The sequence below is a fragment of the Ambystoma mexicanum genome, chromosome 12, assembly GCF_040938575.1.
Source record: "Ambystoma mexicanum isolate Mex_15411 chromosome 12, UKY_AmexF1_1, whole genome shotgun sequence".
Taxonomy (NCBI): domain Eukaryota; kingdom Metazoa; phylum Chordata; class Amphibia; order Caudata; family Ambystomatidae; genus Ambystoma; species Ambystoma mexicanum.
In genome coordinates, this window is record NC_090936.1 from 32410383 (window position 1) to 32436289 (window position 25907).

The following is a 25907-nucleotide window of genomic DNA, read 5'->3' on the forward strand; positions in this document are numbered from 1 at the left end:
CTGCGTGCGGGCCGGGAGCGGGTGCTTCCTCGGCCCCGCTCTTAGCTCCAGCTGATCACGCCTGGGTCCTGCGGCTCTCGGCCTGCTGTGGGGGAGGGGCGCTCCTCCCACCCTGCGCGGCAGCCTTCTCCCACCTGACACTAGTGGTGATGGCCTACGCCGCAGCCTCGTCCTTCGCCTTGTGAGCTGGGACCTGAACTGGATACCAGAGCGACTCGCTCCGCTGCCCCGTCCTGGGCGGTGTGCTGACTACGTGTGATTTTTGCACTGATCCGGCTCCGGGCAGTGAGTTGTCCCGGGCCCCGACCTCCTCTACGCCCGCATCATGACAGCGGACCCTGTCCTACATATCCCCGACCCCGGAGGCCTAGGGTGACACTTGGAGCCCCAGATACGTGGTGCACCACACGACCTACACGGGTCCCCCCTTCGCTGGTTGCGGGCACTACACGTGGGTCGGACTGGTCACAGTGATCCCACTTTCCTTTCCCTGGAACCCTCAGGCTTGGGTGTGCCGGCTCGGAGCCGCCCCTCGGTGGTCTCTCCCCGGGCCGCGACACCCTCCGGCTCCACCTTTTGGCGCCAAAGGGGGGGTCACCCTCCTGGGGACCGGTGGCCAGTTCCCCCTATACAACTTCTGGCTGTGGCTGGTAGTCCATCTAACTGGGACGGGGACAACCTGGGGTGCCTACCCTTTCCGAACCACCCACACTCTGGACCCTCCGCTACGCCTGCTCCAGGGTTCCGGACCCCTCCACCTGTGCTCGACGACTTCCGCCTAATGGAGTGAGTGCCGACCACCTTATTGCCTTGTACAGTGGTGGACCCCTGCATCACCCCACCACTTCAACACCCATGTCCCCGGTTCCTCCGGCCTCTCCGACTGGTCACTGCTTGGGGGCCCTGACCCCCTACAGAACTTCTTGGGGCTGTCTACTGCTTGCTGGTTCCTACTCTCATTGACTGGCCGAGGAGGCCCCCTTGTCCCGGGGTCTGCAGTCTAGCAGTGACTAGGCCCCCCCATCTGGAGGGGAGTCGCCATATTCTATACTGTTGTTCTGGCTCTGTCTCCACTCACACAGGGCCTGAGAAGATCCGGGAGCCCTCCCTCGGACCCCCGTCCACTCCCCTGTCTGGTCTTCTGGCCTTAAATTCATCCCCTTACCGGCATCATGTCAACGCGAACTGGCAAGAAGCAATCCTCTATCAATATGTTCATAAAGCCTGCGGGGGGCCCTGGGGCGGAGACATCCACACAGGAACCTTCCACTCCACTGACACTGGAACCATCCGACTCCCAGAAGATGATGGAGTACATCCGGGAGGTGTTCACCACAATTCATAGTAAACTTGATAACATGAATGGCACGATATCCTCTATTAAGGCGCATATGGAGAGAACCGATGGTCGTGTGGCCGAGATCGAGACACGGGTGAGCACAGCCGAGGACGGCCTAGGTTCCCTCCGTGCGGAGGTCTCCACGCTATCCGCCCGTGTTACTGAGGTGGAGAAGAAAAATGAGGACCTCGAGTCTCGCTCGAGGCACAATAACCTCCGCATCATCGGGGTACCAGAGGACGGGATACAAGAGCCTATGGAGGACTATGTGGAGGGCATGCTACTTCAACTCCTGGACTCCCCAAAACTCTCCCCCCAGTTTGCGATCGAGAGAGCCCACCGTGCACTCACAGCGAAGCCCAGACCTGGCGCCCCTCCGCGCCCTATTATAGCCTGAGTCCTGAATTTTCGTGACCGTGATGCCCTCCTCAGGGCGGCGAGAATCAAGGGCGATCTTTTCTTGGGCGCAGCCAGGATCCATCTATATCCGGACTTTTCGGTGGCGGTCCAGCGTGAACGCAAGACCTTCCTGGCAGTGAAGAGGAGGCTGCGGGAGTTCCAGGTTAAATATGCCATGCTATACCCCGCTAAACTGCGAATCGAGCATGCAAATCGAGTATACTTCGTCACGCTACCTGAGGAGGCTTCCAGGTTCATAGATGAACACTTCCTCGGCTGAACTGTACTTGCAATGAACACTGTTTGATTCTCATCCCTTGCTGCATCAGATTACACGTGGACTCATTGGCTTGTCGCAACATGAACTAATTGTTGAGTGGATGCCGCTGTGTCCTGTTCCGAAATTTTTATAATCTTGGGATATACTGTCATTACCTGTGGCGACGCCTACTGGGCGTCGTGGGCCGAGAGAGTCATTATTCATCCCGAACTGGTCGCATCTGGGACATATATAACGTTAATCTCTTTGCTGTCTTCCTATGATGTTTTTTGGCTACTAACTCACTGACATACCACAATGTGACCGGGCAGTTGGGCGGTGGATGGTGTAGCCTGCTCCTCATCGATGCGTCCCTGGTACTCGCCACATCCACTCTCTGTTCACTTGGTTGCCCGGATACCCCAGGAAAGCCCCTCGATCCCACTGTTATCCGTTTTTGAACTGCACTCCTTTTAACGTTGATCCTTCTTCACCATTACATTGGTTGAGATATTGACGCTGTAAGCGTTCACCTCTCACTGGGGGCCCCTATTGGACAGCTATAGCCCATTAATTGGTTATGCACTGTTGTGGCTTCTCTGGGCACCTCCGACGTGCACCCGACAGTCTCCTGCTGGGTTGTTTGACCTCTTGCTGGGCTCCCTCGCTCGCCACTGGGTCCTCCTTGGATCTGCCTTCCTTTCCCGTTGCCCTGCTGTCATTATGACACTTAGTGACAGCTGTGACTGAACACATATATCATCTCAACCCAGTTGATCGGGAGGTTACTTTTTATAAACCTGTTATATTGGTTCATTATCAGTTGACCATGCCTGCCCCCTCCCCCCCTCTCGTGGGACACCCCCCGGGTGGGAATGGATATCATTGTCGGGCATTATGTTTATCCTAAAATTGCCTCATGGTTCGGAGCATTGCCGCCAGGCCAGTTCGCAGGCCCCCCAGGTGTTGATGCCATTATTTTGGATTTGGTTGTTTGGCTATGGGGTTTTCATCCCTCTGTTTGGGGGAGGGATGTGGGAGGGGGTGGGGGGAATGGGGTTACACGTTAAAAAAAGCTTGGTATTCGCAGAAAGGTAGAGTTCAGAACACCATGGACCCGATGGCGTCACGGATCGGACCGCATGGAGCACGGTTCATGGGGGGCGTACTTTCATCCACCCGTATTCCTATCTATGGCTGCCTCGGGAGTGTTGAGTGAGGAAACTCTGACATTCATGAGCTGGAATGTACGGGGGCTGGGGAACTATAAGAAAATGAGACTACTACAGCTCCAGGCCGAGAGACATGGGACTAAAATTCTGTTCCTTCAGGAAACGCATGCATGTACTGAATATTGTGAAAAATTTGCTAAATCATGGGGTCCTCAAAGGTACTTTACCACTTACTCTACCCAGAGTCGTGGGGTTATGACCCTTATCCATAGGAGCCTTAGATTCATCCCCATTACAACGTCAATTGATCCCCAGGGCAGATACGTGCTACTCCATGGTACCCTACAGAATAAGGAAGTGGTCCTGCTAAATATTTATGGTCCCAACATCGACGACCCAGATTTTTATGCACACCTTATGACTCTCTTAGATGGCTTCCCGCTGATACCAATTCTCTGGGGAGGCGATTTTAACACGATATTCGATGTGGACCTGGACAGATCTGGTTCCAAACCCCATCAACTCCAGAGCTGCATACACTGCACTTTCCTCCCTTCCCCGCTTGTCCCCGATTGACGCATGGAGGCTCCTCAATCCCGACTCCCGCTCTTACTCCTTTTACTCCTCGGTTCACGATTCCTTTTCCAGAATTGATAGGTGGCTAATGTCAGCTGTATTGATAAGGAGCGTATCGGGCTTGGCAATCCTCCCTAGGACCCTCTCTGATCACTCGCCAGTGACTGTGTGCTGGGGCCCAGACCGTGGCCGAACCAGACACGGGAAAGTGGTTTCATTCTCCATCCTCGATCCGGTCTTCAGCGCGGAGATGGAGTCGGAGATCAAGGAGTTTTTCGAGATCAATACCAACTCTGTCTCTTCGCAGGCCACTCTCTGGGAGTCTTTTAAGGCCTACATCAGAGGCATCACCCTTTCTAAGGAAAACGGTATACTCAAAACTATACGCAGGGAGATTGCCGAGAGCGAGGCCACATTATCCGCGTTGGAGGCCCAATATACTTTAGACCAAACCCCAGAAATCCTTGCGTTAATTGGCACGGAGTTGGATACCTTCCGCACGCTCGCGGACCGCGAGCTGAGGTTTCTTGATAATCCCAGGCAAGCGAGGAGATATGGTGAGGGTGAACGCCCAAGCCGTCTCCTACCTAGACTTCTCCGACGTGAGTTTGGTGCTCCACCCATTCCCGGAGTTGAGAGACCTGACGGATCACTGGCCACTTCACCTGGAGATATAAATGCCGAATTTCTCTCCTTTTATCAATCCCTATATGCCCAATCAGACAACGCCACCACGCCAGAAATTGATGCCTATCTTGATAAACTCCCCCTCTCGGTCCTCTCCCCCAATACCGTCGAATCCCTTGAGAGCCCATTCACTCCTGATGAGTTCTCGGAGGCCATAGACTCTCTCTCATCAGGCAAATCCCCTGGATCGGACGGTATACCTGTCGAGTTCTATAAGCATTTCAAATCACTCTTACTTCCTCGTCTGATTGCTCTCTGGGAGGAGTCGGTGGAGGTGGGTCAGTTCCCCCCCCCCTCGCTCCGCGAAGCCACCATAACAGTCCTACTAAAACCCACCAAACCCCCCACTCAGTGCGGTTCCTACCGCCCACTCTCATTAATCAACTGACGTCAAGGTGAATGCAAAATTACTCGCTTTATGACTTATCCCTTTCATGCGACATATAATCCACCCAGACCAGGCGGGGTTTATCCCGGGACGCTCCACCTCCTTGAATTTGAGACGCCTTTTCAACATTATAAGTAGAGTGAGCCCAGGTGTACACGCGGTGGCTGCGACACTTGATTGACTCAGTCTCGTGGAGGTATCTCTGGCGAGTACTCGACAAATGTAAATTTGGCCCGACCTTTCTTTCCTGGATCAGGCTACTTTACTCTAACCCCGTTGCCAGAGTCCACACTGAGGACCGTTGCTCCCCCCTCTTTCAGATAGCTAGGGACACTAGACAGGGCTGCCCCTTCTCTCCTTTAATCTTCACTGTGGCAATGGAGCCGTTTGCTGACATGCTTCGCCAAAACCATGCACATAGGGGTCTACGCACCGCCGGTTTCTCAGATATAGTCTCCCTGTATGCTGATGATGCTCTCCTCTTCATTCGTTCCCCCGAAATTAACCTGGCCCCAATACTAGAGGATGTTGTTCTCTTTGGTCGTATTTCTGGCCTCACGGTGAACTGCGCTAAATCAACCCTTTTCCCGCTCACTCCCAGCACACTTCCTCCCCCCGATACCTTGGAATTCACACGGGCCCAGTCTAAATTTACTTATCTAGGCATAGCGGTGTCACGTCACCCTGAACGGGTTTTGGAGGAGAACTATCAGACATACCTTGCAAACCTTCTGATAAAAATACAGGGCTGGAACAAACTTCCGATCTCACTGGCTGGTAGGATAGGAGTACTGAAGATGGTGGTGCTCCCCCAACTCTTGTATAGATTTGCTAATGTTCCGCAGTGGCCGGGAGCTGACTTCTTTCAAACATTGACACGTACCCTCAACACCTTCCTCTGGCACTCGGGTGCAGTCCGCCTTAAGCTCAAGACCCTTGCCGTCCCAATGGAGGTTGGCGGCTTTGGGGCACCTAATTTCCTCAAGTACTGGTTAGCGGCACAACTTCAACATATTGCGCATTGGTTTAATGTATCGGACCCCCCTCCCCATTTCAGATTGGAAAAGCTATCGGTCAGTGACCGCGACATCCGATCTCTGGTGGTCACGGGTATTAGACTCACTGGATCCAGTGACGTGCACATCCTTGGCCCTATCCAAATCATGGCAAATGTTGGGTACCGTCCACCCCTTTCACGGTAATCTCCCAATCTGGAATTTTCTCCCAGAGGTCCCACAGGTCCCTCCCTCGGTTGTTCGTACGTGGGCTGAGGCGGGTTATGAACTGCTACGTGACATATTCGAACAGGGTAATTTGATAGAATGGCCTGACCTCCCACTGCCCCTTAAGCGGGGACCCTCAGTTTGGCTTCAATATTCATCCCTCCGTAGAGTACTCAAACACAAATACACATGTTTCCCAGCACTGCCACCTGATGAGCCTGTAATCACTGAACTGTCCTCACCTTCCCCTATGAGGGGCAAAATTTCTAGAATATACACCCTGCTTCAAGCCAGATCATCCCCTGCATTCTCCAAATTAAAACGCTCCTGGGAGATAGACCTCGGCCTGGAAATGATTGATGATCGCTGGACCCATATGTGCGCACGTATCCAGGGGGTCTCCTTCAACTCCCGTTTCAAATTAATTCAATTCAAGTTGCTCCACAGATACCATTACACCGCGACTAGGCTACATCGCATCTCGAAGGAATCCTCCCCTAAGTGCCCTAGATGTGGCTATGAGGATGCGGATTATATCCACATGCTCTGGTATTGCCCCCGTCTCACTCAATTCTGGAGCGCGGTGTGTTCCACCGTCTCATCCATTCTCGAATAACCTATTTCCCCACCCGCAGTGAAGTGCCTATTCCACGATTTCCCCAAGCTCCACTGTGATTCCAGGAAACTAGCTGGCCTCTGTATGCTACTAGCAGTGCGTACAATTCTACATTGTTGGCATCGGCCTACCACCCCTACTCACGCACAGTGGCTCAGGGCAGTTACGTGGGCTTCCGACACCGAAGAGTTCTGGGCGATACAACAGCCTGCCCGCTCCAGACATAGAGATATTTGGTTGAAGTTTCGCTCATTTATGTCCCCCATTGAGACCGATTCGGATCCTACATCCCCAGCTCTTTCTCCTCGCTCATCCCCAGTCGGTCCTTGATTTATTTTCCATCTGCCCTTGTACTGATCTCCTATGTATCCCCCGTGCACATGAGGATTCGTTTTCCTTTATTTATTTCTTTTGTATTTACCATTTGAATCTGTGACATCTGCATTGTTATGATTTTATATGCTTTGTTGTTACTCACCTGTATCTGTGTTACCGAGCTAAATAAATAAAAGTAAAAAAAAAAAAAAAAAAAAAAAAGATGGCACTCCAATAATTAGATTAAAGGGAGAGAAAAAGGCAGGTCATAAAAATAAAACAGTTCCCAACACTTTTAAGGGACAAAAGCAAGTTACTGAAGGCAGGGTATACTGTAGAGCCAAAGTTCATAGGCCAGGCCCACTTTGAATGGAGCAAGGTGAAATGTACCCAAGATCACACCGTTTAGCAATGCATTCAAGTCTTTGTAGAAATGTTCAAAAGGGGTTGGGGTGGTTCAAAAGATAAAGTTAGAAAGTCTCGGGGCCAACCCAGTTGGAAAGACAAGGATTTAAGGGTCACCTTGGGCAAACCGAAGAAAGGGAGGCCAGGTGGAACACAGTAACTTTAACGTTGAGGAAGCTCCAGCGGCGGCAGTTGTTCCTGGCAGCAGGTGCAGTTCCTGGTTTTGACCAGGGGAAGAGAGGATCTTGTCGAGGAGGAAACTTGGGAGTCGCTGCACTGCCCATGGAAGAGACCAGCCGCGGAGTTCGTCTGTGAAAAGGTGCGTATCTGGTATTCACGGTCACAGTATTGCAGCTTGGCTATCCGGCCGCCGGGGTGCTTGGCACGGGCAATTCGAGCACGAGACGTCCTGGAATGCGAGAAAAGAAGGTAAACTGGTTGTGCCCACCAGTCAAGGGAAGAAGACTCTCCAGCAGAAGATCTGCTCTTGTCGTCGGGAAAGTGGTGAGTCGGTTCAGCAGGGCTCCACCGGTGGTGTCGTCGTAGCAGGTCTGCTCAGCTTCTCCCTCGTCGGATTTTCAGGTCCTGTGGCGACTTCTGAAGTTCCAGTCCCCAAAGCCCTGCTTTTATGCAGAAAACCCCCATTCATTCAGCCTAGCTGTCAATCAAACATGCTAAGTGGTGAGCGGGGCGGCTCACCACTTGGGCCAATCACGCAAGAGTGCGACTTGGGTTGGCAAGGCAACTTAGTCCAAGGTGCCTAAACCCCCTCCCACACCCCCTGTGGTACCCAGACAGAGTGGCATCACTTTGGAGTGCTTCTGTGTAGAAGCCCGCCAAAAGTGGAACAAAGTGTTCGACCTTGGTTGGAGTTACAGAGACGGACACAAAAGCCATTTTAGAAAAGAGTTCAAGCAAAAAGACCCAACCGGTGATTGAATATTAAATAAATTAACCAGCAGTATCTTTAACATTGCACCAAAAAGTGGTGCGTTTAAAATCAATGGGAAAATCCCATAGGAAATATTCCGGTGGAATATTTTGCGTGGTAACCACTGCCACCAGCCAGAAACTCGACAAGGGGGGAGTGGACAGTGCCCCCTTTGAAACAGACCCAGGGGCAATTGAATTAACTCCTTCCAGTACTTCCGCAATATGATGGTTTGTACTGGTACTGTTCACAATTTTGGACTAGTAAAGTCAATGGTGACTTTACATGCCCTGGGAGACAGCAGTCAGTCCCAGGGTATGGAGTCTATGTTTTGGGGTCACTATGACACCCCTGTGTTACTGCATTGAGGGTGCTGTGTAACACACACACAAAAAACAGATGATACCCTATGGAGTAAAAGACCCCATAGCCCAGAAGCAAACAAAAAGTCAAAGACATACCTCAAATCATGCCTAAGAGTGGGAGGAAAAGATTCTCACTCTTAGCAGGAGAAAAAAACAAACCCCAAAAATCCAGCAAAGCTGCTGGGGGACTCACTAGGTTTGGGAAATTGGCCTTATAAGAGAATTCTCCCTAACACCCATAACCCCCAACCCACAACCTCCCTGTTAGCCCTAGAAAATCCAATTAGATAGGAGGAAGTCATGGAAGCCATCAAGTCTCTAAAAATACTGCACCGGGCCCTGACGGGCTGACGGCAACATTTTATAAAACCTACGCCTACATCCTTGCCCCTCAATTAACTACCTTATTTAACTCCTTTCTGTCCACGGGTTCAGTGACTAAATCAATGGCAAAGTCATAAGGATCCGAACCAGGTTTGCTCTTACAGACCTATAGCCCTCATGAATAATGAAGGGAAGATTTTCTTGAAAATGTTAGCGTCAAGGCTGAGAATGCATCTCCCAGACATAATCACCCGCAATCAAACAGGCTTCATCCCGGGAAGGGGAACACAAGACAATATAAGACTGACTATAGATCTTATAGAGTGCGTACAGGACTGGGGATGGAATGGCAGTACTATCATTAGACGAGCACAAAGCGTTTGATCTGGTGGACTGGGGGTATATCAGCAAGGTATTATCACACTTTGGGTTTGGCCCAAATTTCTCAAGATGGGCAATGGCCAATTATCATAACTCCACCACACAGCTCAGCGTCAACGGTGCTAGATCTGAGCTGATCAATATAACTAGAGGCACCAGGCAAGGTTGCACGCTATCGCCACTGGTGCTTGCCTTATCTATGGAGCAATTCGCGAAAAGGATTTGGCAAAACCCAAAAATAAAAGGGCTCACGGTGGAGAAACACGAGTACAAGATTGCGCTATACGCAGACGACGTGCTCATCACAGCGACTGCGCTGAACAGATGCCTGGGGCCCCTATGGGAGGAAATTGAGGAATTTGGCCAGGTCTCTGGGTTCAAGGTGAATCTAGGCAAGTCCACAGCATTGGCAATCAATCTCACCAAAAAACAAAAGTTAGCCCTCAGTCCCACATTACCGATCCCATGGGCTGAATCCACGATCGATTACCTTGGGGAGTTAACCGCCCATGCCTGTATTGAGGAGCTTCTAGGCACTTTTTGGATGCTTGTCCATTACGCCCCTCTCGGTCGAAGGAAAATTAGTAGAGGCAGAGAGCAGTCGGTGGGACCCATCTTATCTCAGTTGCAATCTCCCAAGGAGCCATGGAATCTAATGTCTCCAGCCCCGTTGTTCATAACGGAAGCCATGTTATCCTGGGGCACAAGGACAGACAAATCCATTACTGTTTCTGGATTGAATTGCAGTGCTACTGGTAATGACAGTGATGGCACGTTTGTACAGAAGCACCATATACTGACATACAGACCTATTGAGCAACATAACGCGTCTCAGGGCACGACTAACTTTTGATGTTATAACATCACCTATGTATAACCTAGTGTTGGGTAACCCCTGGCTTATGTCCCACAACCCTGTGGTTAACTCGAGGATAGGGTTGTGACATTTTCTTCTGACTTCTGCACCATTCATTGCTATATACCACCTAGTTGTTCTCCAGGAACCGTTCCGGGACTGTGTAGGGATGAGGACACCACAGTACAACAAATAACCTGCCTAGATTTGCCTAAAGAATACCAGCAATTCCAAGTACTTATCGAGGAACCAGACCGTTCATATTTACCACCAAACCGGAGCTTTGACTGTGAGATTAATCCCATGCCGATTCTGCTTTGCCCAACAGCCTAATATTAGCCCTCACGGGGAAGAAAAAACAGAATTAGAAAGATATCTCAAGGACTGTTTGGAACACGGCTTTATCACACCTTAGAAATCCCCCTTGCGGTCTCCACTGTTTCTTGTACCCAAGAAGGAGGGGCCCTCCGGCATTGTATTGACTATTGCCTTCTGAATTACATCACCTTGAAGGACAGGTATCTTCTACCCCTAATCTCTGACATTCTGGAATCACTGCGTGATGTCAAGGTCTTTACCAAACTCAACCTGCAGGGGGCATATCACTTGGTATGTGTTCGCCCAGGCCACGAGTGGAAAACAGCCTTCACAACACTTTTTGGGCACTTTGAGTACAAGGTGATGCCTTTCGGATTGTGCAATGCCCCCGCAGTATTTCAGAAGTTCATGCACTTTGTTTTCTCTGATTTGGTTGCATCATTTACAAGAACATCATCTATATGTCAAGTTTGAGAAATGCCAATTCCACGTATCCAGAATGGAATTCTTAGGGTACGTTATTAGCCCGGAAGGGGTGAATATGGATCCCAAAAAGGTCAGAGCTATAATGGACTGGGTCGTTCCTCATGACCTTAAGTCTCTGCAGCGATTCATCAGGTTTACAAATTATTATCAGTGTTTCTTGGCAAAATTTGCCGAAATGACCCAGGAACTAGCCTGTCTGTTGTCCACAAAGCGCAAGTTTCAACGGACCAAAGAAGCAACCACTGCTTTCGGGTGCCTTGAAGAATGCCTTTATATCAGCACCTATATTACGCCACCCTGATAACACATTGCCCTACATCGTTGAGGCTAATGCTTCTGACAAAGCACTCAGGGCTGTCCTACTACAATCTGATCCTCACTCCCATTTTGAGATGCCAGTGGCTTATTATTCCCGTAAATTAACCATCAGTGAATGCAACTACTCCCTCATTGGAAAAGAACTCTTGGCAATAAAAACTGCCTTCGAGGAGTGGCGTCAACATCTCCTGGGAGGACCATATGCGGTGGAAGTCAGGACAGACGATAGTAATCTACAATACCTACTGTAAGGAAGGCATGGTATCACGTCACCACAGTTCAACTTAAAAAAGGGTTTGAAAAATGCCCATCTAATCATAAATCTAAAGATGGGAGCAAGCTACGACCATCAAATAATAATAACGCAGTCCTAGTGGTGTCTTGTCAAAATGTTAATAAACGTATTGGCAATCCTTACCTCTAAATACAAATAGTGCGGGAAACAATGTTACGAAACAGAAAGAAGTGTTCACAAAATGATATGTCAGAATGTTCAGGCCATTAGCCTCTCTTACTCACGTTTTCAGCACGTGATAGGGAACTTCACTCGAGCTTAGCACAGTCTCTGACCTCTCTAGCACAAGGATACAGTTCAATCATTAGCATCAAGGCCTCCTGTGCCCAAGTCACTTTGTCTTTCAAAGTCGCTTCATTCAGAGGGCCTGAGGCGACAAATAAACAGTAAATTCTTTTCCTCTTTCAATTTCTTAAGCGATACACTATTCACCCTGGATCCCCCTCAGCCGGGCTCAGATCCTCTTAACACAATGTTCGTACGATATTCTTTCTCGGGAGACTCACGGTTCACCCTGGATCTCCCTCAGCCGGGCTCAGATCTTTTAAGATTAGTATCCCTCATCCAGGTTTGGACCAATTTCAATATCACATGTAACTCTTAACAAAAACTTGCTTTAACAAATGCTCTTAGCTGATCTCCCTCTGCCGGGCTCGGACCAGCTTCATCTACTTTGTTTGTATTCTTACTATCAAAGACTTTCGAATGTGCCCAGGGTTAAGCTAGACCCGTCGCAGGACCACTTCAATTTCACATTTCAATTTCTTGTAACATTTGCCACCTCTCAGTTGGATACCTAACAGACTTTCGAATGAGAACCCACTTGTTGCTGGACAACTCTGTCTACGATGTCGTATCTTGGCTTCAAAGTTAAACCACTCATCTGCTGTTTAATTGTGTTCGCATGGCTTGCCACATACGCTTCATACACTGTTCTCTTCAGTTTTCACTACACAATGTTGCCGCTTGCAACCTTGGCTTCAACACAGACCGGTCTGGTATCAGTCTCGCCAACTCACCGGCTGTGCGGACTTCACTGCTGCTGCTTTGTTGTAGGAGCCAAGGACAGTACCACAGCGGCAAAAATTTCTACCGGCCTTGACTATCAACGCAAGGGGAGCCCCGGGTACCTCCGAGACACACAATGCAGGACTGTTCAGCTTTGACAGGGTCTTGATACATCAGGAGACCTTGACATTGACCTGGCTGTAGGGAGCTTTGTCCTGTGCCTCAGTTCTGGAAGTGCTGAAAGACCTGGTATTGCTGGTGGTGGATACGTTAGCTGTGTTGGCATCACTGGCAATCAATGATCCAACTGTGCCACTAAGGTTTGAAGATAATTTAATACCTGTAGTGATTGCAGCTTCTGTGGATTTATGTCTGGATTTTGTGGTGTTGATCCCGGTTGTAGTGATGGTTGTTGTTTCAGGGCTGTAGGCTGTGGCAGTGGCAGACCTTGCAAATCTGAGTCGTCTTCAGAGAAGATGGGGGACTACACTTGCTCAAAGTCTGCATCTATCTGGTGTTCCAGGATTTGGTCTGGCAAAATCGACGAGAGTGGTGATAGGAAGGGTGACTTGAGTTTCTCTGGAGTATGCACATCCTGTTCATTAGATTGTACTGGGACACATACTTGTTTAGGTTGAGAAAGTACCGCCATAGGGATCTTTAGCACAATGGGGGAGGGGGGTTCCTCTGCGTCCTTGGGAGCCTTCTCCACACTATGGCTTTTGGTTGGTTTATTTTGTCGGGTAGACAGTGCTAGTGGTGCCTTCATGGGTCCTGAGGAAGATTTTGACAACTCACTCGGCGACTGTTCATGGTGTGATGACAATGTGGTTTTCTGTTTCAGCAACAATGAATCTGCCATGGTCGACAGCCTTTGTGTTATCACCGAGGATGGTGCCGTTGACAGGGTTGGTTTTGTTGGTTGACAACCTTTGCTCTGTCGCAGACGATGGGATCATAGAAGAAGGTCTTTTGTGTGTCGATGATGAAGGCATAGACGACCGTGCTGTTGGCATCGTGAACGATACCTCACGTGCCATGGACGCGGAGGCCATGGTGGACTGAGTGGTCGATGGACTCGAGGACGCGGTCGTTGATGTTTTATGGGTCACCAACGAGTGCTTCGTCGTGGACGATGAGGTCATGGTTGATGCAGCCTTATGCGTTTGGAACGGCCGTTGACGAAGTTATCGTCTCTGACGTGAACGAGTGTGCCGTTTGTTAGGGAGAATTCTCTGTTTAGGCTGAATTTCCTAACCTAGTGAGTCCCCAAGCACCTTTGCTGGATTTCTGGAGTTTGTTTTTTTCTCCTGCCAAGAGTGAGACTCTTTTTCACCCACTCTTGGACATGATTTGTGGTGTTCCTTTGACTGTTAATGTGTTTTATGGGCTATGGGGTCCTTTACTCCATAGGGTCTCATGTGTTTTTACTATGTGTGTTACACAGCACCCTCCGTGCAGTGACACAGGGGTGTCAAAGTGACACCCCACCATAGACTCCATACCCTGGGACTGACTACTGTCTCCCAGGGCATGTAAAGTCACCATTGGCTTTACAAGTCCCAAATTATGAACAGAAACTAGTACAAACCATCATATTGTGGAGGTACTGGTCGGGGCAATTCGATTGCCCCGGGGTCTGTTAGTCGAGGGGGCACGTCTCCGTCCCCCCTGATCGAGTTTTGGCTGGTGGCAGTGGATACTACTTTTTATATTCGACCGCGAATATATCTCTATTGGATTTTCCCATTGTTCGAGGCTACCAACTTTAATTATTTAATTCTCATAGCCTCGAACATACCGCCGGTTTATTTATTTAATATGAATTCGCCGGTAATTATTTTTTGCCAGGACTCGATTCTAAAATGGCGTTTGTGTTCTCTTCTGTGACTCCAACCCAAGTCGAGCCCTTTGTTCCACTTTTTGGCTGGCTTCTCCACAGAAGCCTCCAAAAGTGGTGCCACTCTGTCTGGGTACCACAGGGGGTGTGGGAGGGGGTTTAGGCACCCTGGACTGAGTTACCTTGGTAACTCAAGTCGCACTCTTGTGTGATTGGCCCAAGTGGTGAGCCGGCCGGCTCACCACTTAGCATGTTTGATTGACAGCTAGGCTGAGTGAATGGGGGTGTGCTGCATAAAAGCAGGGCTTTTGGGACTGGAACTTTAGAAGTCGCCACAGGACCTGAGAATCCGACGAGGAAGAAGCTGAGCCGACCTGCTACGACGACACCACCGGTGGAGCCCTGCGGAACCGACTCACCACACCCGACGACAGAGAAGATCTTCCGGCTGGAGAGTCTTCTTCCCCTGACTGGTGGGCACACCCAGTTTACCTTCTTTTCCTCGCATCCCAGGACGTCTTGTGGTCGAATTGCCCGTGCCAAGCACCCCGGCAACCGGATAGCCACTTACCACTGGACCGCGAATAAAAGGACTGCTCCTTTTTGACCTGAGAACTCCGCGGCTGGTTTCTTCCCTGGCAGTGCAACGGACTCCTGTCTTCCTCCCCGACGAGATCCTCTCTTCCCCCGGACGAAGCACCGACTTGCATCCGCTGCCAGGAACAACTGCCTCGCTGGAGTATTCTCACCACTTTAAGGTACCGTGTCCGCCAGGCCTCCCTTTCTAAAGATTGCTACAAGGTAATAATAATCCCTTATCCTTCTGGACTGAGCTGCCCGCCTTGACCATCTAACTGGTCCCTTTCTTTTGGTCCAACTCTTTCTGAACCTTTGAGACTTTTGTGCACTTTCCAACCGTGTGACCTTGGACACATTTCGTTCTGATCCTCAAAGTGGATCCGGCTTTCTGAACTCTAACTTCACGGTTTGACTCTGCCTTCCTCTCTTGCTGTGTTCTTTTGAAAGTGTTGGGATCTGTTTCAATTTATGCTCTGCCTTTCTCTCCCTTTTAAACCAAATTATTAGCGTGCCATCTATATTAAGCGCTCACTGCTGTCTGAAAATAAGTGGGGCTTTACTTAAGACTTGTCTAATATTCTTTTAAGGGAGTGTATATCTTTTAGTGACCGTGTTTTTGAACTGCTTAATATTAGTGCCTGTGTTTTATTAGATGTGGTTTTGAATAAATAATTATATCTCTTTTACACGAAACTCTGGTCAGTGTTTGCTTGTTCTACTGTGTTCTTTTGACCTATTGTGAATACTCTGTATACTGCCTAACTCTTCTTGAGGGAAGTCTGACTGCTCAGCCACAGCTACCAAGTGAATCTGTGTGGTACAGACTGCTACCAAGTGGGTTTACTGCCAAACACCTGTAGTCTTAAATATTTTGCAGTGGTCCCAGAGGGAACTGCACAGGTTACATCCTAACACCGTTTGAGCAGTTAGGGCCGTTTCCTCAGGCCTCTGCTTTTTAGAACAGGCTGGGGGCCTCTCCTCTGATCTAGCCCTCTCGTGGTGCGACAGCGGGCCTTAATGCCACACTCCAGGAGGACTCAACATTTTGCCACTGAAGCTCTGTTAAATTTCACAATCTTCAGGCTGCGATTTGGGTAGAGGCAATATATGCACCCCTTCATAAAAAAATGTAATGCTGCAAGTCTCATAGGGTTTAAAAAGAAAACTTTTGAATCTCCCATCCACGTTTGCCCACAAAACATATCTGTTTTTGGATAAAGGTGATGTTTTGAGATGAATAAAAATTCTGTTAAAGCTGGATATAGGTTTTCTCTCAGGAGAAAAGGGTTCCAGGACTCCTCAGCACAATGTGCGGTTAGAATCTGAAGATGGTCTCCAGGGCGGGGCTAGATACTCTAAGTCCGATTGGTTGGGGTTGATTGCACCCAAAAGGACATGAATAGAATGCAAAACAGTGCTGGTTTTTCTTTATAGTATACATGTAATACCTAGGTAACCAAGGATTCCCAGCCTAACAACAGGGACTATTCAAAGCATGTGGCTCCATGAAAGATCCAATGCTGGGGAAGGAAGGTTTACCTGCACTATTTTCAATAAGGAAGGTATTCGATATTATTACATGGACTTAAATGGAGAACATTGTCCCTGTGCACGGAGCCTTTAATACACATTAATGGCACAACCATTAAATAGGTTCAGCTAAGGAGTAAGGTTAAAAAATTCCTTGCACACAAAAGCCAGAACGGGTCCTCAAAACAGTCAGATATGCTGGAACATGCCACAGAAAGAAAAAGTGAATCTGCAAAAGGAAAAATGTCCCTAATCACCTTCCCAGACTGCTAAATCCCTCATTCTACATCCCTTCAAAAAGAAGAAAATCTGTAGTAGAATGCGGAAGACAGCTGGTGAAGAACCTTGGAACAATCTTTTCACCTCCATCAGGATTGTAGACTGCACAAACCTTTTTGGAAAATTAGAACCACTCATTTGTCCAAAAGATATTTTTTACACCTAAAACCATCTTGAACCTCAATGCAGCTCTCAAGCTCTTCTAGCATGCCAACTCTCCAAACTCACTAGGTGGCGCTGTTTCTCCCACTCCCAATAGCATTGCACTTACGTGTATCCCTTTGTGTTGGTCAGCTACTCAAACCATCAATGAGTCCCTTACCCCCAGCCACCCAGCCCAGATTTACGCAAAATCCACCACTGCACTTCTATGTAGTTTATTTATATTTATTTGTAATCAGTTATAAAACTTTTACAAAATTAAGATTTAACTAAAATGAAGCAATTCACAGTCAATGACAACGTATAACTTTCACTTAAGAAATTATCCTTGCGTTAGGGGTTAAACATTCACCATATTGGTTTAAAACATGAGCACACTTTAGAAACTTGTCTAAAACGTATAGATGCATGGTACCAAAACTTTAAAACAATAAATATATATAAAAGCTAGTCCCATGTCTAGACAATTAAAACACCTTTAAACTCATTGTCAGAATGGGGGTATAAAACATTCTATCCATAGATATTTAAGTAGAGATATTACGCTGACTTATTACGGTCATGTTTCGGGAGCATTTTACTTATTATTCTCCAAAGCCTACATAAAACAAGATGCATTGTCACTTTATCCGTGTTCAGGCAATAGGTCCAGAATGCATCCGTTTGGATAATCTCCTAACTATGCACTAGGCTGCCAAAAGTTGTCATTATCTCAGGGCCCAGCCCCACACATTCAGTAAACAAGTGTTGTGTTGTCTCCAATTGTACACTACTCTTACAGATCCCTACATGTTCGTGTCACACAGGGTATTTTATACCTAGCTCCAAGGTTAGCCCAAACGGGTAGCTGATTCAATCTTAATTTCAAACGAAAAATCCTAGCTGCAATGCTAGGACATAATATCAGAAAACTCTGAGCTTTAAGGTATCAGTGGGTAACCTTTTCCACATCTTTATGGGAACTTAAACTACTAAGGTACTCACTATTGTTAGTCCAGTCCCTTAGCTGTATTTTATTTGTCAACATACGTTTCAACACTCTGTTGCTAGTTCCCCGATAAAATTCTGGTGTCCACTCAATATTCTCAAAACACTTAATCATGAGATTTTTAAAATGTTTACCTTTATGCCTAACACTGTCTTGATCATGTATAGCCAACAATCCCAAAAGCTGGCATTTTGGATTCATGTGAATTTTCAAATAAAGCATCCCCTGGTTTATTCTAACTCGACACTAAGCCCAACTCCAACCTTATATACTCTATTGATGTAGACTGTGCCATGCCCAGTATCCTTCTCCAGAAATAACCCTCAATGACATCCAGCCACCTGAGATCCACCATGGCCAATGCATCCAATCCATATACTAGCATTGTACAAAGACATTGATTATACAACGTCAATATCCCTTCCAAGGAGAATCCAGCCGTCTGGTTTGCAAACCTGTATATCAAATTAGTTTGCCTCTCAGCCTTAATGCCCTTACTTTCTTTCATGTGACTATTTGCACGTGAAGAACTCATCTCTAAACCAAGATATGTTTATTTTTCCACCCTTTCTATAACACCAAGACTGGTGTTAAATAAAGGAAATTTAATATGCTTAGAGGCGACAACCATTATCTTAGTTTTTTTCCATATTAATCACAAGTTTATTATTCTTAGCATATTCCACCAATTTCTCAAACGTATCCTTTGCACCGCTCAATGTATAGTTAAACAGTGCTAGATCATCTGCATAAAGGTTACACAGTACATTACAATTACCAACTTTAGGACAACATGCCATGGTCTCACTAAAAATTAGTGGAAGATATGCAGTATATACAGTACAATAGAGGCGCCAGTGTAAATCCCTGCTTAACCCCGGTGGAGGTACGTATCGGAATTTAGCCCAGAGCTTTTCGTGACATACCCCATCGAAGGCGGCCTTAAAGTCCACAAATATAGTATACAAGGCTGCCCCTCCAGTGCTGTGGCATCCAGATATAAGCTATCCATAAGTCGTATATTATGGACAGTACCGCATCCAGGCCTAAAACCTGTCTTTGCGTAGCTCAGGATCTTGGTCTTATCCACCCATAGCTGTAGAGCATCCTGAACAAAGGATGCAGAACAGTTTCCCAGAAGTATCCAGCATAGACAATAGCCTGTAATTATTGTAGTGCTATGTCTGTGTTGCACTTCCTTCTTCCCATTACCTCGCCCCCAACTGACCTGTAATGTCAAAGGCTGTGAACGGTCAGTCCCCGAAAGTCCCACCTTCCCATTATCAGCCTCCCCTCACTTGAACACTACAAATGTACAAGTGAAAAATAAATAGATGTACAACATTTTGAGAAAAATATTAAGCACAGGTTTTCAAACTGCAGCATTAGAATTTAAAGTATCATCAAGAGGTAAAAAATGATACAATCAGACATTTTGTCAGATTTAGCAAACTGGTTTCTAAATGAATTCATGCATTAACTGTCTAAATCTATGCATTTGGCCTCATGACCGAATGCAGGAAACCTTTGAAGTACTTCTACTACTCAATGTTTTATTTTGTTTAGGCAGGATTGGGAAGGATAAAATGGAAAAATAACCTTGAAATAAAGAGGGACGCCCCTCTGCCACCCCGGGCACTTCTAGGACCAAGAAATTGCCATTCTTTTTCAGGCTGACACCGCTCATGCTGAACTCCTTGATATCAGCCTCAGCCTGCATCTCTTCAATCCACAGCAAAGTAGAAAATATGTTCTTATAATTGTTTACATCTAAAAGCTGAAAATGAAAATAAAATGGACAGCTTAACAATATATTGGCTGAAAAAATACTTCACCAATGGAAAAACATAAAACACTTAACATACATTTTGTTTTGGGGGCACAAAGTACACTACAGATTTACTTTTCTTGTGGGTTCTTCTGTTCTGTGTAAAAATAACAAATCTGTGAATAGCTCATCTGATTGTACAGGGCAACTTTCTAAAATCCTGTATCGGATGGGTCTTTGCACATAATGCTCGCCTACAACAGATTACATTTTCATTTAATTAAAAATAGATCACATCGAGGCCACCAGGGGGCGCAGGCAAGATGGCAGCCTGATCCTAACACTTCCTGCACAGCCCCGGGAAATCTGTGGAGCCATGCCGAGAGTAATCACTTAATCGTCCTCAAACAATGAGAATCGGGTGTTGGAACCTGTGAGGAGTCCAGCAGTCCATCTCTGGCGCTTGACGCCCCCTCAGCCCCGAGATATTTCGTCGCAGACCGCAGCGCTTCCCCTCCCCCCACGCGGCCCTGCAGCGGGAACAGGAGAGCCGCCGTGGAGCTTATTGCTCGAGGGGGGAGGAGCCTGACATCCCGTCGGGACCGCCTGCACTGCCGACCGCGATCCTTCGGGACAATACTGCTGGGGAGCTGGGCCCCCCCTGGGGCCTCCAGCTTGGTGTGGGCATCCCTTGTGACCTGTCTCGCCTTCTGCTCCACGAGGCGGTGAGGAGAGGTGCCGCGTGGCCCTCTAGTCATCTGGGGCGGCGCTGCCTTTCTCGCTTCCCCGCCTCCGCTGGGGGACGAAGGCACCGGCCTGGGACGACACGGGAGCGCACCCGGATTCCCCTTTGGGCCTGCACAACAGGTCTCGCAAGATTCCAGGTACCATCACCTTTGGGGATACCATCCCCCCCAGGCGGGCCCCATCCATTGACTTGGGCCGACGCAGGAGCCTGCCCTGGCCCTCCCTGGAGCGGCACTACGGAGGGCCGGGAGGAAACCAAGCAACATCGCCCTGTACACTCCAGCTCACCCAGGCGGACCCCATCGCTAAGGCGGGCCAACGCGGGAGCGCGCCCGTGGCCCCCCCCTCTCTCCTCTTTTAAGCCTCATATTTCGGACTGCCCGGGGGGGTCCGCTCCAGTAGTGAGGAGGACACGAGACTCGCATTTGCTCTTGGGACCACACAGGAGACCTCGGGCCGGCTCCCGAGCTCTCTGGAGTCACCGGGGACTGCCACTGGCCACCCATGCATGCTGCTGTGACCAGGTGGGCCCCTAGGAGTCCGCCTGCCAGGCTGACCCCAACCTGGTCCCCCACCCGCCAGGACCCAACACAGAGGTGCCACCAGTGATAGGAAGGGGGTCACAGGCAACCCCCTGGGGACACTGCCCCTCCTCACTACACATAGGAGATAAAGACGAGGAGGCGTTTGAAGAAGCGGAGAACCCTTGACCCTGGAACCCGAAGACCCACTGGAGATCCAGAGTGGTGAGGTAAGGGGGCACCTGATCAGCCCCAGGGCAACAATTTGAATCCGACGCACCACCGGTGATCATACCTCGACAGCTGGAGAGGTAGGAAATAGGAGCGGTGCCGGGATAAGGCCCGAGGGTGAGCGTGGACCCCGACCTTCTGAGGGTGTAAGCAGAGGTGCACCAGCTGCACGACAGTGGGTACGGCCCGCGGTTGTGGAGGGAGAACAACCCTTGGTGGTGGGAGGACACCACGAAAACACGTGAGGAAGCCACGGCCGCTTAGGGGGAACTGTGTCCCATGAGTTGGAAGGAGACTCTAGCAAAATATCAATTTACACCAGGGAACCCAGATATGGATACCGGACCGTACTCCACTCCGACCCCAACCATGCATGCTATCCAGGGCAGTATCCAAACGATTCTTGACGAAATAAGAGGGATGAGGTCCGACATGGGGGCTAAACTGGCCGACCTCAACGCAAAGGTTTCCACGTTGGAAGATCGAATGGAGGGGGTCGAAAACAATCAAGCTTCCACCGACCTCCTCGAAACACACAGGCTAGATTCAAGGAGATGCGACGCTGCAAAGAGGACCTCCGCTTGAGGTTCGACGATATGGAAAGTTGTGAGAGGAGAAATAACCTGCAGATCTTTGGCCTGGTGGAGGCGGAAGGGGAGACTCAGGAGGGCCTGAAAGGCAAAGTACATGATATCGTCAGGATTGTCCTTGGAATTGACTCAGGGGAAACGGTCTTGATTGACAGAACCCACCTGGCGGGTGGAGGCGTAAGAGTACTTACTGGCGAGATTCCACTATTACAGGGACAAAGCCAAGATCCTGGAAAGGGCAAAGAACCTGAAGGACATTCAACATGGGAACTCAAGAGTGCCAATTTTTCAGGAGCTCTCGGCACTCACACTTCAGATGAGGAAAAAATATGGGGCCATCACCAGATGGCTGCAGGGGAAGGGAGTCCGCTACCGCTGGGGGCACCCATTCCACCTGGCTTTGAGTGGCAGGGCAAGAGGTATCAACTTGTAATGTAGGAGGACATCCAGAGAGCCACTGCGGACTTAGTGGGAGACCCCCCAGGCACATCCCGAGATCAAAGTGAAGGTGATGGAGACCTCAGCCGTGCCCCACAGGGTCCTGACCTAACTCAGCGGAAGCTCAAGGTGAAGGGTTTTCAGAAGTTCCAGAAAACTCGGCACCCCCCCATGGACCGCGGGGGACCTAAATGAACACACTCGGAATGTTATAAGATGAACCACTGTAACAAAGTTGCTTTTGTGAGTTTTCTGGGGTCCTAGTGACCGGGGGGAGAAAATGAAGGTTATTCCGCATGTTGCCACAGTTGGCGGGTTGTTTTGGTTTACAAGGGTGAGATATGAAAGTGTGGAGTTATTCGATGGGAGGCACAAGAAGTTATGTAATTTAAAGCTTCCATACTCTACCCCCAAGTTCAAGGGGTGTATTGGGGTCCGCATGGAACGCAGCCCCACCGAAGGGCTCACAATGGGGGGGCTGAACTGTTTTGATATGACTAGGAGGAGGGTAATAAGGGCCGGGGGCCCTCGATGGAACCCCGAGATTGACTGAAACTGGGGGACATGCCCGAGACGGAGACGGGAGGATACGTCTCGTAGCTATGGAAATTTCCGGGGGCCAGGGTAGCAACCCTGGTGGTTTGTTGACTAACTCCAACGCAAGTTGGGTGAAGGAGACGAACGCCTTGTTAGGTGGGTAAGGAGGAGGATATAGGGGGGAGGGCAAAGGGGAGGGAAAAAGGGAAGGGGAACAACACGTCATGGAACAACAAGCTACGCGAGGAGACGGACCAGGGGGACTACACTGGTATCCTAAAGGGCATAGGTAGTGACGACCATGGTTGAAGGTCGAATTGGCACGCTCAACGTAAAGGGCCTAAATTCTCAGAACAAGTGCTCTCTAACAAGCAATATGTTTCCCAAGCAAAAACTGCTAGTCCTCTTCTTGCAGGAAACACACTATAGGAGGGGGGCTGAGTCGACGATAAAAGGGAAGGAAATAGGTAGAAACTTCTGGGCCTCCCATAAGTCTTCCAAAAAGGAGGGGGTGGGCATTCTCCTGGGTAAATCAATGCACCTTACCGAGGTGGGGACGAAAAGGGGCTTTGGGGGCAGATTTCCTGGGATAATGGGGCTCTCTCAGGGCAGGCGAATCACTTTCGCCACTTTGTATGCGCCCAACACCGGTCAGGTCAAATTTATCCACAAGGTATTTAAGGTCATGGATGAATGAGCGGAGGGCGCAATGATTCTGGGTGGAGACTTTAACCTCATCGCGGATCCCCGACTAGACTGGTGGTCCGCTAAAGGGGTAGGGACAAGGCAACCCACAAAGAACAACCTCGCTATGAGGGATCGTCTGCAAGAATATTATTGGGTGGACGTATGGTAAAAGTGTCACCAAATTCCTGGGGGGTACACATTCTTCTCTCCCCCACACCAAACGTACACTAGAATTGACCTACTTTTGGTATCAGAGGAGGGAGGAGGGGTGATTAGTAGCCCATCAGTTGAGTCAGTCACCTGGTCGGACCACAAGCTACTTGTCATGGACTGGCGACTGCAGGACGCCACAAAATCATACAGGTGGCGCTGTAATGACACTCTCCTGAGAGACCAGGTATTTAAAGAATTCTTGTGAAAAGAGATTGAAGCCTACTTTGTTACAAATGATACGGGGGAAACACCTGTGGTCGCAGTCTAGGAGGGGGCAAAGCCACCTTCCGGGGCCTCCTTATAGCAGAGGGTTCGAGGAGAAAGCGGGAGAAGGCTCTAATGGAATCTAAACTTCGAGGAGATCTGCGAGCCATGATGGCACAGCTCACTAAGGGAGATATAGATCGTGCAACCCTCCTGGGGGAAATGAGAGAAAAGAGACGGGCCCTAGACACAGTCCTAATTGGAGAAGTGGTTAAAAAAATGAGATATACCAAGCAGAGATATTACGAGAAGGGAGACAGGGTTGGGACCCTCCTTGCACATAGATTGCGGGGAAACAGGGCAGACAGACGGGTTGAGGGTATTAGAGAGGGGAGAGGTAACATCCAAACCAAAACTGAACATATAATGCAGTCTTTTGCAGGGTTCTACAAAGAACTATACGCTAAATAGGAGGGCGGGTCCCCGGAGACCCGCAGGCGCTCCATGGGTACCTTGAGGATCACCCCCTTCCCAGACTCACAGAACCAGAGAGGGAGGCCCTGGAGGGGGACATATCGGAGGAAGAGGTAGAGCAAGCCATCAAGCGACTAAAGGTGGGGAAGGGCCCGGGGGGGTGGATATACAGCTGATTTCTTTAAGCAATACCAATTGGTTTTGATACAACCACTGACTAAGCTATTCAAGCAGATTAGGACCCCAGACACCATCCCGCCAACATTACTGCAGGCCTTGATCACGGTCATACCAAAACCCGGTAAGGACCCGAGAGTGTGGGTCTTACAGACCCATTTCACTTTTGAATGTAGACGCAAAGATATTCACCAGAATCCTAGCCACGCGCCTTGAGAGGCGCCTCCCCCGATTGATCCATTCGGACCAAGTAGGCTTTGTGCTCAACAGGCAAGCTGCCGTTAGTATGCGAAAAACCTTGCACATACTGAGCTCGAGGGAGGTCAGAACGGAGGTCATCCTTCTTCTATCCCTGGATGCAGAGAAGGTGTTCGATAGGGTGAGCTGGTCTTTTATGGAGTGGGTTGTGTCGTCTCTGGGAATGGGGCCGAGATGGCGGGGTGGCTTTCCGCTCTCTACTCCAACCCCTCAGCAAGAGTAGTGGTAAATGGTGGTGAATCAACATCATTTCCATTGGAGAGGGTTACCAGGCAGGGGTGCCCTCTGTCTCCCCTCATATATGCACTGGTGATGGAACCATGGGCCATAGCGATTAGATGGAATGAGAAGATCAAAGGTATTGGGATTGGGGAAATTAATTGCTAAGTGAGTCTATTTGCAGACGATGTGCTGCTCTATCTCTCCAACCCGTCCCAATCGGTCCCTGAAGTTCTGAACAGCCTAGAACAATACGGGGCCCTCGAGGGTTACACAGTAAACCTGGGGAAGTCAGTCGCATTTGTGGCAGGGCAGCTCAATGAGGCGGAGAGACAATACATTGCGGATCTCCCATTTTGTAATCGGGTAGAGGGCCTCTGCCATCTGGGGATCCAGATACCGCCAAACTTAGATGACCTTTTCACAGCCAACTACCCACCCCTGTGGTCAGCAATCAAACAAGACATGGAAAGATGGGCAAAATCCGGTTTATCCTGGATGGCTCGCCTTAATTCAATTAAAATGGTGATCCATCCCAAGTTCCTGTACCTATTCCAAATGCTCCCGAACCAGATACCTAAGCCATTTCTCCTTGGGATCCGACGCACCCTCCTGCGCTACCTCTGGGCAGGGAAGTCCCATAGAATCGCTTATGATGTACTCACGAGGCCCAAAGACGAGGGAGGGTGAACTTCCAGGACTTAGGCACATATTACAAGGCAGCACAACTGAGAATCCTGGTTGACGACTTTGCACAGAGCACAAAGAAACAATGGGTAGCACTGGACAACAAACTTTTCTCCC

At 49.1% G+C, this 25907-nt stretch overlaps 1 protein-coding gene across 1 annotated transcript in view; it reads right to left on the bottom strand.

The window, feature by feature from the left end:
- The window catches only part of MOV10L1 (Mov10 like RNA helicase 1), a 1432366-nt gene that overhangs the window by 883989 nt on the left and 522470 nt on the right, over nt 1-25907 (bottom strand). Inside the window, exon 10 of the mRNA XM_069627860.1 lies at nt 19639-19816. Within this exon, the coding sequence (XP_069483961.1) occupies nt 19639-19816 (178 nt within the window). The remainder of the gene's footprint in view (nt 1-19638; nt 19817-25907) is intronic.